Source organism: Pristiophorus japonicus, chromosome 18 (genome assembly GCF_044704955.1).
Source record: "Pristiophorus japonicus isolate sPriJap1 chromosome 18, sPriJap1.hap1, whole genome shotgun sequence".
NCBI lineage: Eukaryota > Metazoa > Chordata > Chondrichthyes > Pristiophoridae > Pristiophorus > Pristiophorus japonicus.
This window is the reverse complement of record NC_091994.1, coordinates 52,222,511-52,243,597: the sequence shown is the minus strand read 5'-3', so window position 1 is coordinate 52,243,597 and position 21,087 is coordinate 52,222,511. Positions and strand designations below refer to the sequence as shown.

Below are 21,087 nucleotides of genomic sequence, written 5' to 3'. Positions count from 1 at the left end.
GTAGAACCAGTACCACACGGAGGAAGATGTTATGTAGAACCAGTACCAGATGAGAATGAGATGTTATGTAGAACCAGCACCAGATGAGAGGGAGATGTTATGTAGAACCAGTACCAGTCAAGAGGGAGATGTTATGTAGAACCAGTACCAGATGAGAATGAAATGTTATGTAGAACCAGTACCAGATGAGAGAGAGATGTTTTGTAGAACCAGTACCAGACCAGGAATGGAGTGAGATGTCCCCTTGCATCCGGTGTGCACTGGTCATGTATAGGAGCTGACACTAAAACATACGGAAACTGTACAGAACCAGATGGGAACTGTCCATAATTTCCTTTGAAAGGGAATTAGTTGATTGAAAAGAAGACTATTTAAAGGGTACGGTGAGTGAGGAGAGTGGAAATAAAGTAGGCGAGTCACAGAGAAAAACACTGGCTCAGATTTGATCCACTGAAAGGCCTGTTTCTGCACTGTGATATTTGTTGATTCTACATCCTTTCATCTGCTGCCTTCTCACCAACGTGCTGCCATCTTGTTCAAGCAGAAGAACATTACAGGCCAATGCTGACTACTTCACAAATGTGTCAATGCAAATCCAGGTCAGTGAACAGGATGTGCACTTTGGGATACCCGATCCACCTTCCAACATTTTATCCACCTAAAGTGCATCTAAAATCCAGAACCGGTCTGATAGGAGCCTTGAGTTTAAATCCCAAGATTCTCAAAACCATCAGGCCGTAGTCCCTCTTGCCATCTCCAAGAACAATACCAAAGTCAAAGAAACCCACAGTTTACAATCCAGATAGAATCATAGAATGGTTACAGCACAGGCGGCCATTCAGCCCGTGCCGACTCTCAGCTAGTCGCATTCCTCCGCCCTTTCCTCGTAGCCCTGCAATTTTTTTCCTTCAGATACTTATCCACCTCTTTTGAAAAGATAAAATTGAGTCTGCCTCCACCATCCTTTCTGGTAGTGCATTCCAAATATTTACCACTTGCTGTGTGTAAAAAAGTTTCTTCTTACATTGGCAAAAGTTCCAAAGGCAATCACCTTAAATCTGTCCTCTGGTTTTCAACCCTTTGGCCAATGGGAACAGTTTCTCTCGATCTACTCTGTCCAGACTCCTCGTGATTATGAACCATTATCATATCTCCCCTCAATTTTCTCTGCTCCAAGGAGAACAACCCCAGCTTCTCCAGTCTATCAACGTAACTGAAGTCCCTTATCCCTGGAATCATTCTCGTAAATCTTTTCCGCACCTTCTCTAAGGCCTTCACATCCTTCTTAAAGTGTGGTGCCCAGAATTGGACACAATGCTCAGGTTGAGGCCGAACCAGTGTTTTATACAGGTTCGTCTAATTTCCACACTGTTGTACTCTATACCTCTATTTATGAAGCCCAGGATCCCTTGTTCAACCTGCCCTGCCACCCTCAATGATGTATGCACACATACCCCCAGGTCTCTCTGTTCATGCACTGTACCATTTACTTTATATGTCCTCTCCTCATTCTTTCTACCAAAATGTATCACTTCACACTACTTTGCATTAAATTTCGTATGCACGTGTCCGCCCATTCCACCAGCCTGTCTATATCCTCTTGAAGTCTATCCCTCTCCTCCTCACTGTTCACTAAAGTTCCAAATTTTGTGTCATCTGCAAGTTTTGAAATTGTGCCCAGTACACCCATGTCCAAGTCATTAATATATATTAAGAAAAGCAGTAGTCCTAGAACCGACCCCTGGGGAACACACTGGCTACCTTCCTCCAGTCCAAAAAACAACCTTTCACTGTTTCCTGTCACTTAGCCAATTTTCTATCCATGCTGCCACTGTCCCTTCTATTCCATGGGCTTCAATTTTTCTGACAAGCCTATTATGTGGCACTTTGTCGAACGCCTTTTGGAAATCCAGGTACACAACGTCAACCACATTACCCTCATCAACCCTGTTATATTGTCAAAAAATTCGATCCAAGTTGGTTAAGCACAATTTGCCTTTAATAAATCCGTGCTGGCTTTCCTTAAATAATCCATCCCTATCCAAGTCACTGTTAATTTTGTCCCTGATTACTGTTTTTAAAAGGTTCCCCACTACCGAGGTTAAAATGACTGGCCTGTAGTTGCTGGGTTTATCTTAACACCCTTTTTTGAACAAAGGTGTAACATTTGCCATTCTCCAGTCTCTGGCACCACCCCCATATCCAAGGAGGATTGGAAGATTATGGCCAGTACCTCAGCGATTTGCGTCCTAGGATGCATCCCATCCGCTCTGATGATTTAGCTACTTTAAGTACAGCCATCCTTTCTAATACCGCTATCAATTTTTATCCTATCCAGTGTCTCCACTACCTCCTCCTTCACCATGTCTATGGCAACATCCTCTTCCTTAGTGAAGACAGATGCAAAGTACTCACTTAGTACCTCAGCCATGCCCTGGGCCTCCATGCATAGGTCTCCTTTTTGGTCCCTAATCGGCCCCACCCTCCTTTTACTACCCATTTACTATTTATGTGCCTAGAGAAGACTTTTGGATTCCCTTTTATGTTAGTGGCCATTTTATTCTCATACCCTCTCTTTGCCCCACTTATTTTCTTTGTCACTTCCCCTCTGACCTTTCTATATTCAGCCTGATTCTCGGATGTATTTGCAACCTGACATCTGTCATACGCCCTCTTTTTCTGCTTCATCATATTCTCTATATCTTTCGGCATCCAGGGAGCCCTGACGTTAGTTGCCCTGCTTTTACCCCACATGGGAACGTACCCCGACCGTACCCCAACTATTTCCTCTTTGAAGGCAGCCCATTTTTCCACTAGTTTTGCCTGCCAATCTTTGATTCAAGTTTACCCGGGCCAGATCTGCTCTCAATTCACTCTCAATCCACTAAAATTGGCCTTTCCCCAGTTAAACATTTTTACTCTAGATTGCTCCCTGTCCTTTTCCATAGTTAATCTAAACCATATGATACTATGATCACTGTTCCCTAAATTTTCCCCTACTGACACTTGTTCCACTTGACCCACCTCATCCCCCAGAACCAGATCCAGCAATGCCCCCTCCCTCGTCGGGTCGGAAAAATACTGATCAAGAAAGTTCTCCTGAACACATTTCAGAAATTCTTTCCCTTCTCTGCCCTTTACACCATTATGATTCCAGTTTATATTAAGTTGAAGCTCTCCATTATCACTACCCTAGAGTTCTTGCACCTCTGTAATTTCTCTGCAAGTTTGTTCCTCCATATCTTTCCCACGATAGAATACACCTAGTAGTGTAATTGTTTCTTAACCATAGCCATATAGATTCTGTACTTGACCCATCCAGGACATCCTCCCTCTCTAGCACTGTAACATTCTCCTTCACCAATACTGCCACACCACCTCCTATCTTTCCTTCCGTATCTTTCCTGAACACCTTGTAGCCAGAAATATTTAATACCCAATCCTGCCCTTTGAGTCAGGTCTCCTTTATTGCCACAACATCATATTCCCATGTGGCTATTTGTGCCTTACTTACCTTGTTTACTACGCTTTGTGCGTTGACATATATACACTGCAAACCCATCTTAGACCATCCTGTGTTCTCTCTTGGTTGGACCCCATCTAATACCTTACTATTTCTTACTTTAGTGCTCTCTGCCTCTCCTAATCCCTTGAGCACTTTATTTCCCCTTTCTAATATTGCATCCTAGTGCCCATTCCCCTGCCAAATTAGTTTAAAATCTCCCCAACAGCACTAGCAAACCTGCTCACGAGGATATTGATTCCGCCCTATTGAGGTGCAACCTGTCAGGCTTGTTACAGGTCCCACCTCCCCTCAGAACTGGTCCCAATGCCTCAAGAATCTTAAGCCCTCCCTCGTGCACCATCTCTCCAGCCACACTTTCATCTGCTCAATCCTCATATTTCTATACTCACTTGTGCATAGCACCGGGGGTAATCCGGAGAGTACTACCTTTGAGGTCCTGCTTTTTAATCTCAATCCTAGCTCCCTAAAATTTGCCTTCAGGACCTCATCCCTCTTTCTTGCTATGTCATTTGGTACTGATATGGACCATAACTTATGACTATTCACCCTCCCCGTCAGAATGCTCTGCAGCCGCTCAGTGACATCCTTGAGCCTAGCACCAGGGAGGCAAAATATCATCCCGAAGACCCATCTGCAGTCACAGAAATGCCTGTCTGTTCTCCGAACTATAGAATCCCCAACCACCATTGCTCTCCCACTACTCTTCCTTCCGCCCTGTACAGCTGAGCCACCCGTGGTGCCGTGGACTTGGCTCTGGCTGCACTCCCCAGAGGAACCATCGTCCCCACCAGTACTCAGAACAGAATACTATTTGGAGAGCGAGATGCACTCAGATCGTTATTTTTAAAGAGTGAATACCTACATTTTCTGGAGCACAAAAATGCAAGCCCCACATGTACAATATCCTCTGGATCCCAAACGTTTGAAGCACTGAGGCCCAGAGGCAGGAGTCGGCTTTGTATACGAGCACACAAAGAAGGAACAGACTAGGATTTCTCAGGCCAAGTAGAAGAAATTCCAGCCCAGTGGAAATGTCATTTTAAGTAACAAATTGTTAATTACATCAATAAAGTCCAAACAGAGACACTCCAAATCACAAATATTCACTTAAAAACTGTGGTCAGGTTCCAGTGATAAAACTCTGCTCATTTGTACTGCCTTCTGCTGTAACATCCTCACCGTAGTTAAACTGAGACTGTGAGGTGGTCAGTATTAGCAACTGACTACAAGCACACTGAGTTGTCATTTTAGTATCTCTTCTGTATTCTGATGTTTTTCCAGTTGCTTTAATTTACAGAACATGCATGCGTGTTAAATACTCTGCGAAGACAAGCTTACATAGATTATGACTTACCTTTCTCCAGATTTGTTTTATTCTTAGTACCTTTGCCATCCTCAACAGAGCTAAAGACACAAAGGTGGATTTCGTTAGGTATTTAGAAACTCCATAAATGGTTACAAGAAAGACACATAGCATCAACACTTCCATCCAGTCTATAAGGTCAATTCTCCAATACCTACCGAAGTATCGCAGCTACCGTTAGCTGTACATCACTGTGAATGAAACACTTACAAACATGTTTGCAGGTGAACATCAATGACGTTTTAGACCCAGCTACAAACAGATCCGGACAGGAATTGCCTCAATTATATTTTGATACCATCAGTGAAGAGTACACACAGAGCAAAGTCCCTGTTTGTAAGCAATCTCGGCAGGTTGGAGGAGTGGTAAGAATAAACAAAAACAGCAGCCTCTAATGGTACAGGGAAAAGATTATTCAGAGCTTTTAAATAAAAATAAAATCAACTAAAATTACAACCATTGCATGGGCCAATTCACGAGACAAGTTTGGAATCATCTTAGCATCAATGAAAATCTGGTCTAGAACTAATAAGCAACAAACCTCTTCTTCTGATCACTTCCCTCTACAATCGAAGGTTCTTGCTTAGCTGCTTCGCCAGAACCTTCATCTTCTAGTTGCCTTGCATCGTCTTTACATTCCTCAGATCCTGGCTGCGGTTCTTTCTCCGTGCTCCCAGCCTCTGCCTCTTCCGCGTCATGCTCCTGCTGGCAACTTTCCATCCCGCTCGTACTTTCAGTCGTATCCATCTTCTCAGTGTCCACCTTTTCCTTGGCGGGCTGTTTACAGTCAGTCTCCATCTTGGGTCCATCCAGATGCATTTCACTATCCTCGTCCAACGTAATTGTGCCCTCCACTTGAACCTCGGTTGCAGTGCTTGTTTCCTCCTCTTTCTGGTAGGCATCCACGTCAATCATATATTGCATCAATAGCTGTGTGTCTTCAGGGGGCTCCTCCTCTGTAGGAACTGAACTACAAGCCTCCCCCGAATTCTCAGCTACATTCTCCTTTTCTATGGGTTGAATGGAATAGAACAGCACAAGATTTAATTACAATAAATATAGCAAGTATACATGTGGAGCTAGTATGTTCCCCATCCCCTACACCCACTGGGAGATTGGAAAACTGAGGGAGCATGAAAGGTACTGTCAGTGTCAGTGTAATTATTACTTTCTCACGAATTCAGCCATAATGTCACAAAGCGACAGGATAATTGCTCCAGATGTCAACAGGAGCAAGTCAACTGGTGAGAACTGAAAATATTTATTCAACTCCTATAATCTCAAACGGAATGCCCAGGCTGACATTTTCATTATGAAACACACGTCTCTCTAAAGTACAAGTGACAGGAAGCCATGTATCGCACTACACCATTGTAGTTTACCAGTCCCAACTTTTCAGTTCTTCATTTTTTCAATGTAAAGTCCATGTTAGTACACACTTAAACAGGAAATTCAACAGTTTCTATACGATTTCAAACTGCTTCATTTCATTATCCTCTTATACAGGATAACCTCCCCCACCCACCCCCCCGCCATCTCCCCACCACCCAAATAGGTCAACCAATAAATTTGTTTAATTCTTTGTAAGATTTCTTAAGAAAATACTGTTACCCTTTCTACAAGGTTTCTGTAATTCTGAACAATGTAGTCTGGTATAATTCTACAAATCACCAGATCTGTATTTGAAAGCAGAATTTGTAAAGCGCTAAAATAGCTCTGGAACGCTTAGGCATCCAGTCTACAAACGCACTCCCCCTTTCCATTTCATGTACCATTTGGTATGAACTTCTTTGGCTCTACATCAGAGTCAAGGTACCAATCTTAGTTCCACTGGCCCCAAATTTCTTAATCTACTCTGACCATATGTCCCTGATTTCCAGCGAGTGTCCCCAGATTGGTACTATGCCCCCGGAAAAACAATGTTCCCGAAAGAATCCCTGGTTCAGAAAATTCATCCCTGTAGTCTTTGTTTTTATAAACACGAATGCACATAAACCCCGATTCTCGGCCCGTTCCTGCCCGGTCTGAGCTCAGGAAGGGATTCCAGGAGCCAGCTGAATGGAGGAGACGATCACAGCCCTGCCTTCCCACAATGCAGCGTAGCAGAGAAAAGGCACCATCAATACCTCGGGCCACACTGCACTCTGGGGGAGATGCACCTGACCCCATATTTCAGTCAACAGTGACTCGCCGGAGGGCGGAACATTTAAAATGTGCGGGACAAGCCAAGGGCGCAGGGAGAGCGGGTGGGCGAGTGAATTCACTGTACCTCAGATTAGTATTTACTGAATAAGACAAGCTCTAAATTCTCCCGCCGGGAAGAGATTTCTGAGACAGATGATGCTTCACACCTTATATGGAAAATCTCAGTCTGTTTGGAACAGATTTAAAATTGAGAAATTAAAAGTTAGGGTATTTGGGGACGAGTATAGATGGTACAGCACTATTGCCAGAACATGCGCAAGATTCGAGATCCGATAAAGTGAAAATGGCTCTATATGTATTCCACTCACAGAAGCATCAGTCACCATGCCGGTTTTCTTAAACCGCATCCTGGCTACTTTGCTGTGCTCCCACCCTGTGTGTCCCTGGATTTGATTTGGAAAATAAGGGCACCCTGTCATAATCAGATATCTTGCTCTATTTAGCTCCTCCTGGCTCCCAGTTTTGATCACCCCCGTTGGAAAGCATAGACACTGGAAGCTCTGGAGCTGGAAATAAACAACTTGTTACAGCCTCGGCTCCACGGCAGCACTCCCCCTCGGAGTCGGAAGGTTGTGGGTTCAAGCCCCACGCCAGAGATTTGAGCACATTCCAGACTGACATTCCAGTGCAGTACTGAGGGAGCGCTGCACTGTCAGAGATGCCACCTTTCAGATAAGACGTTAAATCGAGGCTCCATCTGCCCTCAGATGGATATAAAATATCACATGGCACTATTTGAAGAGGAGCAGGGGAGTTCTACCGATGACCTGGTCAACATTTATCCCTCAATCAACATAATTAAGATGGATTATCTGGTGATTTCTCTCATTGCTGTTTGTGGGACCTTGCTGTGCACAAATTAGCTGCTGCATTTCCCACATTACAACAGTGACCACCCTTCAAAACTACGTCCTTGGCAGTGAAGTGCTTTGGGACATCCAGAGGTTGTGAAAAGTGCTATATAAATGCAATGTTTTTCTTTTAGCCCTATATAACTGACTTGTACTAATCTCGGTGCATTTTTGAATACATTTTCATACAGCACCACCTGCACTCAATGTCTAAAAGTTCCAGCATTCCGACAACAAAAAAATATTAGACAGTGATTAAAACAAGCTGCTTATCTAGAATGTGAAAAGCAGAGTAAAACAGCAATAGGCTAACTTTTCAAGCATGGAACATCAACTCCACATTAACAGCACTATCACTGTACTATGTACTGAATGGCTCCCATTTGATTCCCTCCCCTCTCCCAGCCATTTTTACAAACAAGGTCTTCTTTGACCATTCTGATCAGCTGATGGGAGCAAAGCTAGGCTATCAAGGTTAATCCAAGGTCCTCTCCCTGTCCTCCCCCGCACAGAAGGTGTGGTAAACTGCCTGAAAGCATCAGAACAGGTCAGTTATGCAGAACGATCCAAATTGACACATCGCCTCAGTTTTCCAGTCTCCCTGCAGCTGTTCTACTGTCCAAATGACCACTGCTACAAAATGCTGCCACCCTCACCAGTGGCTGCGTTTTTGAAAGCGGGGGTGGGTGGGGAAGGGAAATGGGACAGATGAAGTGTTTAGTCAGAAAGTTACAAGATGATCTTCAACAATACCTGTTTCTTCTAGTATCGCTTTAGCTTCCTAAAAGGGAAAGGGAGAAAGCCATTAGAAATAGTCGCACTTTATGTAATGCCCATTTATATTATGACACCAACAGCCCTTTTCCAGTTTAAAGCCAGCCATCGTGGATGCAACCATGCAAGGAAAGATGAAAGAGCGACATGGTTCATCATTTAACCCATGAACAAATGTGGACTGATACATTTCCAAATCTTTAAAAACAGCATGCTTGCCGATATGATCTTATCCTCAGTTTTTCAATTTACATTCAATTTTTATAAAATGGTAAGTTTATGGGATGTAAAGACTTGCCACAAAGGAACTGGTCTCCCGCTCAGCATTAAGATCTGAACAATTCCAAGCTTGCGAGTGATTGACATACCATGGCCAAACCTCAGCTCGAAAAATCCTTTCCTCATTGAAAATAATGTGGGCAAGGGCTTTGCTGAGTAATGCAATCTCAGGTATACAAAACATCATGTTATTGACTGCCCAATGAGGATAAAATGCACACCTATATTCAAACAGTCACTTTGGAAGGACATTGTAGGGCCTTGCTTTTGAATATTCTTTGAACTAAGGTTTGGCAGATAGAATACAATGTCGGAAAATGTGAGGTCATCCATCTTGGAAAAAAAAATAGTAAAAGGGATTATTTGAATGGGGAGAAATTACAACATGCTGCAGTGCAGAGGAACCTGGGGGTCCTTGTGCATGAATCCCAAAAAGTTAGTTTGCAGGTGCAGCAGGTAATCAGGAAGGCGAATGGAATGTTGGCCTTCATTGCGAGAGGGATGGAGTACAAAAGCAGGGAGGTCCTGCTGCAACTGTACAGGATTTTTGGTGAGGCCGCACCTGGAGTATTGCGTGCAGTTTTGGTCACCTTACTTAAGGAAGGATATACTAGCTTTGGAGGGGGTACAGAGACGATTCACTAGGCTGATTCCGGAGATGAGGGGGTTACCTCATGATGATAGATTGAGTAGACTGGGTCTTTACTCATTGGAGTTCAGAAAGATGAGAGGTAATCTTATAGAAACATTCAAAATAATGAAAGGGATAGACAAGATAGAGGCAGAGAGGTTGTTTCCACTGGTCTGGGAGACTAGAACTAGGGGGCACAGCCTCAAAATACGGGGGTGACAATTTAAAACCAAGTTGAGAAGGAACAACTTCTCCCAGAGGGTTGTGAATCTGTGGAATTCTCTACCCAAGGAAGCAGTTGAGGCTAGCTCATTGAATGTATTCAAATCACAGATTTTTAACCAATAAGGGAATTAAGGGTTATGGGGAGCGGACGGGTAAGTGGAGCTGAGTCCATGACCAGATCAGCCATGATCTTTTTGAATGGCGGAGCATGCTCGAGGGGCTAGATGGCCTACTCCTGTTCCTAATTCTTATGTTCTTATGAAATTGTTACATGCAATCGCAAATACAGTAAAAAAAATATACCTATATCTGAACTTGCACAAGAGTTCAGGCTTTCTCAACTAATTTCATCTAGGCCTGTTACAATCAGCAGTCATACTTTCACGCATGCAGCCTTCTCTAGATTCAAAGCACAGGTTTTCCAGTCCTCTTTGGATTTCGGTATGGTGCCGGAGGACTGCTAATGTAGTACCCTTGTTTAAGAAGGGAGAAAGGGATAGGCCAAGTAATTACAGGCCTGTCAGCCTAACCTCAGTGGCATGAAAACTATTGGAAAAAATACTGAAAGACAAAATGAACCTACATTTAGAAAGGCAATGAGTAATTAGGGACAGTCAGCACGGATTTGTTAAGGGAAGATCGTGTTTGACTAATCTGATTGAATTTTTCAAGGAGGTAACCAGGAGGGTCGATGAGGGTCGTGCGTACAATGTCGTGTATATGGACTTTAGCAAAGCTTTTGATAAGGTCCCACATGGTAGACTGGTCACGAAGGTTAAAGCCCATGAGATACAGGGCAAAGTGGCAAGTTGGATCCAAAAATTGGCTTAGAGGTAGGAAGCAAAGGGTAATGGTTGATGGATGTTTTTGTGACTGGATGTTTCCAGTGGGGTCCCTCAGGGCTCAGTACTGGGTCCTTTGCCTTTTGTGGTATACATCAATGATCTAGATTTGAATATAGGGAGTATGATTAAGAAGTTTGCAGATTACACTAAAATTGGCTGTGTGGTTGATAATGAAGAGGAAAGTCATGGACTGCAGGAGGATATCAATCTACTGGTCAGGTGGGCAGAACAAAGGCAAATGGAATTTAATTCGGAGAAGTGAGAGGTAATGCACTTGGGGAGGGCTAATAAGGAAAGGCTATACACATTAAATAGTAGGCCACTTAGAAGTGTAGATGAACAAAGGGAACTTGGCGTGCATGTCCACTGATCCCTGAAAGTAGGTCAGGTGGATAAGAAGGCATACGGAATGCTTGCCTTTATTGGCTGATGCATCGAATACAAGAGCAGGGAGGTTATGCTTAGATTGTATAATACTCTGGTTAGGCCACAGCTGGAATACTGCATGCAGTTCTGGTCACCGTATTATATGATGGACATTATTGCACTAGAGAGGGTGCAGAGGAGATTAATTAGAAAGCTGCCTGGAATGTAGAGTTTTGGCTATGAGGTCAGATTGGATAGGCTGGGTTTGCTCTCCTTGGAACAGAGGAGGCTGAGGAAACCTCATTGATGTGTATAAAATTTTGAGGAGCCTGAATATAGTGGATAGCAAGGGCCTATTTTCCCTTGGTGGAGGGGTCAATTAAGAGGGGGCATAGTTTTAAGGTGGTTGGTGGAAGGTTCAGAGGAGATTTGAGGGGAAACTTCTTCACGCAGAGGTTGTAGGGATCTGGAACTCACTGCCTGGAAGTATGGTAGAGGCAGAAACCCTCACCACATTTAAAAGGTGCTTGGATGGGCACTTGAAGTGCCGTAACCTGCAAGGTTACGGACCTAGAGCTGGTAAATGGGATTAGACTGGATAACTTCTTGTTGACTGCCGGAGATATGATGGTAAGTACTGCATGGAATCGAATACGGCCAGGGTGACCTCCTGGACTAGTTTCGATCCCCTGGATGGGTCGGCGAGGAATGTTCCCAGATTTCTTTCCCCAATTGGCTTGGGTTTTTATCTGGTTTTTTGCCTCTCCCACGAGATCGCATGGCTCCGGTTGAGGTGGAGTGTAGAATGTTGCGGGGTAAGGGGTGTCGCAATTGTGTGGGGGGGGGGAACTGGTAGGGCCAGATGCGCTTTGCCAAAATGACCTCCTTCTGTGTTGTAGATTTCTATGTTTCTTCAATGTCCCAGAGGTGAGCAGACAATGTGTGAACCCACTGTGCCTCCCAGTTCCTCAGTAACATGTGGACCATTAAAAGTCCGGCATGAATCATAGGGCAAGTATTCTGCTTATTCCCGAGTTGGGTCTATTTCAATAATAATTTGCCTTTATGTCAAGGGGGCTGGATTACAAATGGATGGTAGTGATGCTTCAGTTGCATAGAGCCTTGGTCAGACCCCGTTTGGAGTAACTGCATTCAGTTCAGGGTACCGGTCAGGAAGGATGCATTGGAGGGGACGCAGCGCAGATTCACCAGAATCATACAGCCGCTTCGAGGGTTAAATTCAGAGGACAGGCTGCTGAAACTTCCCTCGGGTATGGAGGATGGAGTGGTCATCTGATCGATGTGTTTCAAATTTAGGCTGGATAGCTCTTGGTCGGCTGGCACGGACATGATGGGCCGAAATGGCCTCTTCTGTGCTGTAAATTTCTATGATCCTATGAAAATGGATTCGACAGGGTAGAGAAAGAGATGATGGAAGAAATCTAGAACAAAGGGACATAATCTTAAAATGAGAGCTCGGCCGTTTAGGAGGGAAATCAGAAAGCACTTTTTCCACAGAAGATCGTGGAAATCTGGAACTCTTTGCCCCGAAAGGCTGAGGATGCTGGGGGACAATTCGAGTTTTCAAAGCGGAGATTGATAGATTTTTGTTAGGTAAAGACTTGGATTTATATCACGACCACCGGACATCTCAAAGCGCTTTACAGCTAATTAAGTACTTTTCGAGTATAGTCACTGTTGTAATGTGGGAAACGCAGCAACCAACTTGCGCACAGCAATCTCCCACAAACAACAATGTGATAATCTGTTTTTCTTACGTTGTTTGAGGGATAAATATTGGTCCCACGACACCGGGGATAACTTCCCTTCTCATCTTCTGAATAGAATTTTTTAAGTCCACCTGAGTGTGCAGACGGGACCTCAGTGTAACATCTCATCCAAAAGGGGACATCTCCAACAGTGCAGCACTCCCTCAGTGTCAGCCTGGATTTTGTGCTCAAGTTTCTGGAATGGGACTTGAACCCACAACCTTCTGACCCAGAGGCAAGTATGCTACCCACTGAGCCACAGCTGACACTAGGGTATGAAAGGATATGGAGCAAAAGCAGGTAAGTGGAATTGAAGTACATGAACTGCCACGATCTAACTGAATGGCAGAGCAGGCTCGAGTGGCTGAATAGCCTACTCCTGTTCCTGCGTTCCGTTTCAGATAATATTGTCATTCCATCAGACAGTTATGCTATAATGAACAAAAAGGCAAGGTAAAGATGCAAGAAAAGTTAATACATTCAACCTGAAACATCTTTTACACAATCAACCCTCAAATAATGTGTAGTTTCCACTGTGTGTTATGTAAAGGGGATGGAGTATAAAAGCAAAGAAGTCTTGCTATAGCTATACAGAGTATTGATGAGGTCACACCTGGAATACTGCGTGCAGTTTTGGTTTCCATATTTACGAAAGGATATACTTGCTTTGGAGGCAGTTCAGAGAAGGTTCACTAGGTTGATTCCTGAGATGAGGGGGTTAACTTATGAGGAAAGATTGAGTAGGTCAGGCCTCTAGCAGGTGATCTTATCGAAACGTATAAGATTATGAGGGGGCTTGACAAGGTGGATGGGGGAGACTAGAACTAGAGGGCATGATCCTAGAATAAGAGGCCGCCCATTTAAAACAGAGATGAGGAGAAATTTCTTCTCTGAGGGTTGTAAATCTGTGGAATTCGCTGCCTCAGAGAGCTGTGGAAGCTGGGTAATTGAATAAATTTAAGACAGAAATAGACAGTTTCTTAAATAATAAGGGGTTATGGGGAGCGGACAGGGAAGTGGAGCCGAGTCCGTGATCTGATCAGCCATGATCTTATTGAATGGCAGAGCAGGCTCGAGGGGCCGTATGGCCTACTCCTGCTCCTATTTCTTATGTTCTTATGTAAAATGTTCTAAATGAAGTTCTATCTTACTTCAGTAACTTGCATTGGCTCTCCCTCTGTTGTGTCTTCCGTTGTCCTATTTGGCTCCTCAAACAGAAAATATTCACATTAGCCCAAACAATGGTCACATAGACTGCGATCACCTGAAGTTCAAATAACACACATTTCAACTTAAGCCCCTGGCTTTCCTTTTGCCTCCCCGATTTAAAGGTAGAATGAATGCATGGTCTCACGTCTGCTGACATTGGGAGAAATTCTAACCCACCAGGCTTGGTGGTGGGGTTTAAAAAAAAAAAAAACTTTTAATTGGGCAGCCAGACCCCAACCCGCACACTACCAGTTTTAGCGGAGGAGGGTCGGGAGAACGCGCCTAACCTGCGCTCAAGTCACGGGTCACTCACTAAAATATTTTAAGTAAGCTGCTTGCCTCCATTTTGAGTAAAGTTTTTTTGTTAATACCTGCAGGGAAACCGGGCAGCAGAAGCAAGGGAAGAATCTATCGGGTAAGTGCCTTTACAGTATTGCTTGTGGGCCAGGAGCAAGAGTGCTTTCCCCAGCTCCCCTAGCTACCATTTACCCCTGCAATGGGGCCCCCACGATTGGCTGAACAGGACCCCCGCAATTGGCTGCCCCCCCACCGATGTTTGACGCCCCGCACGTGTTAGACTCTCCAACTGCCCCCAGATGTTCAAATCCGCTTCCCCCCCCCCCCCCCAGATGTTCAAATCCCCTCCTTCTCCCCCCACCCGGCCCACAGCCAATGTCTGACCCCTCCCCCACCGCAATGTTGGACTTACTTGCGATCCGCTCCCCAGCTGCTTTCCAGCCCGGCAGCCAGTCAGTCTACCCTGTCAAGCTGGCCGACTGTCGGCCGGATAAACTGTTGAAAACATTTATAACAGGTCCTGCTGAATTTGGGTTTCCCTTCAACAAATCCTTCCCCCTCGGAGTTATTATTGGGGCTATTGACGCCACTAGAAATTGCACACATTACAATCATTAATAACCTCCTTACTTTTTGAACTGAAGTCAATTCTGGATTTTGCTTGCTGCCTTTGTCCACATCACCGTCTGCACCTGCACGTGCAGCATCTCCTGCTTCTGAAATGTCCGTCACTTCGGTATCCTGTAGCTGATCAACAAAAGCTTCAATATCCTCCTGCGGTGAAGGGAGAACAATCAAGCTAAGAACCCATTGCACTATTAAACAGTACTTACGACAATGGCCATATTGCAATCCCAAAAACCCGACAGCAATCAGTGGTGGGATGGAGGTTTCTACCAAATGCCCCACATGTCGTTACTGTCTTAGTCACATGGCTATTATTGAGCATTACCAGGGAAGAGTAGGAGAAACAAAGGAAAGACCACTGCACCATGCTCTCAGGCACTGGTCAACAATGGGTTTAGAGCAACACCACTGGTTCCTGAAACCACTGAGTGCCCTTTCCTCAGACAGCAATACACAGGAAGTCTTCTACGAACATAGCTGGACTCATTACTATAGCTGTACAGGGTGGCCTTGTCACCTCCTGCACAATGCCACGAATCATCGACTCGTAACTGTATAAAATGTGCCTAGTTTTGTGCTATATACATTGTAGAGCTCAGTGTCCACATGATCCACCTCCTGCTCTATAAACCCCATTTGCACTAAATTGCTGACCACCAAAGTCCTCTTCCTGGCCCCATGCAAGCTGATATTGTAGATGGTTCCCTTTCCTCAGGTACTGTCCCCGTCCCTTTCAAAACTGCCTCATCTTCAACCCTTTGGCCGTGCAAACCACCGCCAAATCACCAACATCACTTTCCTCTCCAAAACCTCCCAAATCTGTGCCCATCTTTCCCGCAACTACGTGTCTAAATCTCTCCAATCAGGTTTCTATCCGTTACAGCTCTGAAAGAGTCCTAATCAAGGTCATAAATAACATCCTTTGCGACCATGGTGCATTATCCCGTCTCAACCTCGATTTCTCTGCAGCATTTGCTAGTCAATCACATCATCCTCCTCCAACGTCTTCCCCACCATTGTGCAGCTGAGGGGGACTGGCCTTGCCTGGTTCCACTCTTCTGTTGAATCGCAGCCAGAAATGGTTTCTCTTTCCACCCACAAACCATTACCTCCGGAGTCCCCCAAGATTCTATCCATGGCCCCCACCTTTCCCTCATCTACATGCTGCCCCTCAGCAACATCATCCAAACACAAGGGGTTGACCTCCACACTTGCGCTCACGACACCCAACTGCTACCTCTCTGCCTCTATTGTCAGACTGCTAATGCAACACCCAGTCAGGACTGAGCCAATTTCCTAAAATTAAACAGCAGGAAGACCAAACCCGTTGTCTTCAGCACCCGCCACAAACTCTTCCCTCGCCACGAATTCCATCCCCACCGATTCCATCCCACTCCCTGGTCACTGTCAGGCAGAAACTGACTGTTTGCAACCTCGACGTCCTATTGGACCCTGAGCCGAGTTTCCGACCCGAAATCCTCTCCATCACTCCAAAACATCCCCATTCTCCACCCGGCCCAGTCTCTCTGTTCTAAAGCTCTGATGCATGCCTTGATTACCTCCAGACTCAACTACTCGACTGCTCTCCTGGCCAAACTCCTGCCTCCATAATGTCTGCTCATCCAAACCTCTGCTGCCCGTTTCCCATCTTGCACCAAGTCCTGCTCACTCTTCATCCGTGTCTGCTGGCCTCCATTGGTATCCAGTCCATCAAGTCGCCATTTAAAATCATCATCCTTGTATTTAAATCCTTTCATGGCCTTCTCACTCCCCATCTCCAATCCCAATATCCTCCATGCCCAGAATATGTGTTCCTCGGACTCTGGCTTCGAGTGCATCCTCCACTCCCCCTGGCTCACAGCGCCCCCCTCCCACCCTCTGGCTCACAGCGCGCGCCCCCCCCCACTCCCTCTGGCTCACAGCCCCCCCCCCCCCATCCCCCACTCCCTCTGGCTCACAGCGCGCGCCCTCCCACTCCTTCTGGCTCACAGCGTGCCCCCCCCCCTCCCCACTCTCTCTGGCTCACAGCGCGCCACCCCCCCCCCCCCACACTCTCTCTGGCTCACAGCGCGCACCCCCCACTCCCTCTGGCTCAGTATGCCCCCCCCCCCCCAGGCTCACAGTACATCCCCCCCACCATTGACGGCCGTGCGTTCAGCTACCTAGGCCCAACGCTCAAGTTGCTTTCTAATCCCCTTTGCCTCTGCACCTTCCTTAAAACTCATCTCTATTAACCTCCCAATAATTCCTTCTGTTATAGATAGACAAGCTGTTACAGACTGGCAAATATAAGCATCGATTGGAGTATCACCTTGCCTCACATCCAGCAGTTCTCCACAATCAGACAAAATATCTTCCCCGGAACAGACAGCAGTGGAAGTGCTCAAGTCTGGGTCAAATAGATCACTCAGGTTGTGAATAGACTGGCTCAACCCGAGACAGTGACCAGGGAGGAGCGTGGAATCGGAGGCAAGGGTATGGAATTTGTGGCGGGGGCCGAAGATATTATTTTGTCATTCATTCATTTTCTGGGTGCAAATTGGTTGCCATGTTCGCCTGCATTAGAGCAATGGTGCACTTCAGAGTGACTCATTGGTTGTAAAATGCTTTGGGAAGTCCTGATGACATAATAAATACAAGTGCTTTCCTTCTGGACGATCAGACTAAATGCACTTCGCTCAACTGTAGATCTTAGGCACATTACACAAGATGCAGACGTTGTTGCATAACCCAGCAGATAAGACAATGTATTCCATCTTTCTCATCAAAGGCAAATGCTGTTCAATAAAATAACCATCATTTATTCCTTTGATCTTTATCAAAGGAGACAGTCTGATCTCCAATTAAATAATGCAAACAGTTCACACTTTGTGACACAAGGAAAAAAATTGGACAACAGCCAAACTGCTCAGCTTGTCATTAAAATAAGTGATCTGTGACTGCAAAAAAAGTGGTTACAGGGGAAATGTTCTCGCTGTGCCCGAGCAAAAACCCTAGGAGGTGCTAACGGCAAGTGCACAGGAGCCCAATTTCACCCCCATTATGTTCATCCTCGAGTTAATAATGCTGTAAGAATATTGCCTGTTATTCCTACTTCTGCCATAGGATGGTGTTGTAACCTTGAAAACCCAGCATTATAAGGCGGCCTGTTATTCTTACTCGTTCTAAAGGTGGCGCTACAACTTCGGTTTTTAAGCTAAAAGACAAAGCACTTTCTCCATCTAACTGTGAACAAGACCACAGGAAAGTCACTAGTAAGGTGTTAAATCTCTCATTTGTCTCAAACTTCTTATAAACGCAAACACTGTTGATTTGCTCGAATACAAAAGCAAAATACTGCGGATGCTGGAATCTGAAATAAAAACAGAAAATGCTGGATATACTCAGCGGGTCAGGCAGCATCTGAGAAGAGTGCGACCACTCCCTCCGCGACACCCTGGTCCATTCCTCAATCACCTCCAGCACCGCCTCCCCTTCCCAAGGCACCTTCCCATGCAAGCGCAGGAGATGCATCACCTGCCCTTTTACCTCCTCCCTTCCCACTGTCCAGGGCACCAAACACTCCTTCCAGGTGAAACAGTGATTTACTTATACTTTTCAATTTACTATACTATATTCGATGCTCACAATGTGGTCTCGTCTACATTGGGAGATTAAACACAGATTGGGTGATCGCTTTGCAGAATGCCTCCGTTCAGTCCATAAGCATGGCCCCGAGCTTCCGTCCGCCTGTCACTTTAATTCTCCGCTCCACTCCCACACTCTCGGCTTCCTGCACTGTTCCAATGCAACTCAACGTAAGCTTGAGGAACAGCACCTCATCTTTCGTTCAGGCACTTTACAGCCTTCTGAACTCAACATCAAGTTCAACAATTAAAACCATAACCTCTGCCCTTATTTCTTTTCTCTTTCCCACAGAGTTAACATTTCAGGTCGATGACCTTTCATCAGAACTGGAAAAAATTAGAGATACAACAGGTTTTAAGCTAGTGTAGAGGCAGGGAAAAGGAAGAGGGGAGGAAAGAACAAAAGGGAAGGTCTGTGATAGGGTGGAAGGCAGAAGAGATTAAATGACAAAAGGGATGATAGTGCGAGGCGAAAGGAGATGGCAATGGGACAAGTAAAGAAACAAAAGATGGGTCTGGAAGAGGTGTAAATCATCAACAGCTGTCGTCCAAAGAAATTGGGGCCGAGGTTATGGTCTGAAATTGTTGAACTCGATGTTGAGTCTGGAAGGTTGTAAAGTGTCGAATCGAGAAATAAGGTGGTGTTCCTCGAGCTTGCGTTTAGCTTCTCTAGCATCTCACTACAGCTATTTATGGTCCAGCAAAATAAACAGCGTTGCACCTAATGGGGCACTCATGCCATTTCCCGAACAATTACGAATTTGTTTATTGTAAGTACTTAACGTGTGCCAGTCAGAGGTACGTGTCACCAAATAACAGAATCTCCACAACAGAGATTGGTGGGATTGAAATCGAAGGAATTTGCTTTATGAATCAAATGTACAAAGTCAAGCAGGAAAGATCAGAAGTCGAGACACAGTCAAACAAAAGGAGGGAGAGAGTGAGAGAGTGTTAGTCACAGGAGTTGAGAGAAGTGCAAGTGCATTAACCAGAGATAGGCAGGTAAGTCAGTAATCAAATGCATTTAAGAGTTAAGTTCCTGATAACAAAGACTACCAAGTGAGAACCAACATCAGAAGGAGGACGGAAGACTATAATGACAGATTCATCACACCAACATTCAAGATAACTTTTTTAGCCAGTATGTAGCAAGCCCAACACGAGAGGGGGCGGTTCTGGATTCAGTTTTAGGGAATGAAACTGGGCAGGTGGAAGGGGTATCAGTGGGAGAGCATTTAGGTGCTAGTGATCATAATTCAGTTAAATGTAAGGTAGTTATGGAAAAGGACAAGAATAGATCAGGAATAACAGTTCTAAATTGGGGAAAAGCCAACTTTGCTAAGCTGAGAGGTGTGTTAGCCAGTGGACTGGAAACAGTTACTTGTTCAAGGTAAATCAGTGTCACAACAGTGGAAGGCATTCAAAGGAGATCCAGAGGGTTCAGGCAAAATATGTGCCCTTAAAGAAAAAGGGTGGGACTAACACATTAAAGCCTCCTGGATACTACAGAATCTCGAGGTGTATAAAAAGTCCAGGGGTGAAATTAAAAAGGATATTAGGAAAGCAGAGAGAGAGCATGAAAAATTCTTGGCAAGTCAAGGAAAATCCAAAGATGTTTTATAAATATATTAAGAGCAAGAGGACAACTGAAGAAAGGGTAGGGCCTATTAGAGACCATGAGGGTAATGTGTGTGTGGAGGCAGAAGATTTGGGTATGGTTCTAGATGAATACTTTGCGTCTGTTTTCACAAAAGAGTGGGGCAATGCAGACAATGCTATCGAGGAGTGTGACATGTTAGATGAAATAATGAAAGAGGAGGTATTAAGGGTTTAGCAGCTTTGAAAGTGGATAAGTCCCCAGGCCCAGATGAAATGTAACCCAGGCTGTTAAGCGAAGCAAAAGAAGAAATAGCAGAGGCTTTGACAATCATTTTCCAATCCTCTCTGGCTTCAGGTGTGGTGCCAGAGGAAGGAAGCCATTTCGGCCCATCGTGTCTGCCGGCCAACAAGAGGCTATCCAGCCTAATCCCACTTTCCAGCTCTAGGTCCGTAACCCTGCAGGTTACGGCACTTCAAGTACTTTTTAAATGTGTTGAGGGTTTCTGCCTCTACCACCCTTTCAGGCAGTGAGTTCCAGACCCCCACAACGCTCTGCGTAAAAAATTTTCACCTTAAATCCTCTCTAAACCTTCTACCAATTACTTTAAATTTATGCCTCCTGGTTGTTGACCCCTCTGCTAAGGGAAATTGGCCCCTGATAATTTTATAACCTCAATGAGGTCTCCCCTCATCCTCCTCTGTTCCCAAGGAAAACAAACACAGCCTATCTAATCTGTCCTCATAACTTTCCACTCCCGGCAACATCCTCGTAAATCTCCTCTGTACCCTCTCCAGTGCAATCATATCCTTCCTATAATACGGCGACCAGAACTGCACGCAGTATTCCAGCTGGCCTAACCAGTGTTTTATACAGTTGAAGCATAACCCCCCCCAC

The 21,087-nt window shown here is 45.1% G+C and overlaps 1 protein-coding gene across 3 annotated transcripts in view; it reads right to left on the bottom strand.

Moving 5' to 3' along the window:
• LOC139228726 (scaffold attachment factor B1-like) overlaps positions 1 to 21,087 on the bottom strand; it is a 122,772-nt gene that overhangs the window by 79,443 nt on the left and 22,242 nt on the right. For all 3 annotated transcript variants that reach the window (XM_070860015.1, XM_070860016.1, XM_070860017.1), the window contains exons 4-8: positions 14,971 to 15,114; positions 13,986 to 14,042; positions 8,699 to 8,726; positions 5,431 to 5,899; positions 4,881 to 4,930 (exon numbers count right to left, since the gene is read on the bottom strand). In XM_070860015.1, the coding sequence (XP_070716116.1) occupies positions 4,881 to 4,930; positions 5,431 to 5,899; positions 8,699 to 8,726; positions 13,986 to 14,042; positions 14,971 to 15,114 (748 nt within the window). The remainder of the gene's footprint in view (positions 1 to 4,880; positions 4,931 to 5,430; positions 5,900 to 8,698; positions 8,727 to 13,985; positions 14,043 to 14,970; positions 15,115 to 21,087) is intronic.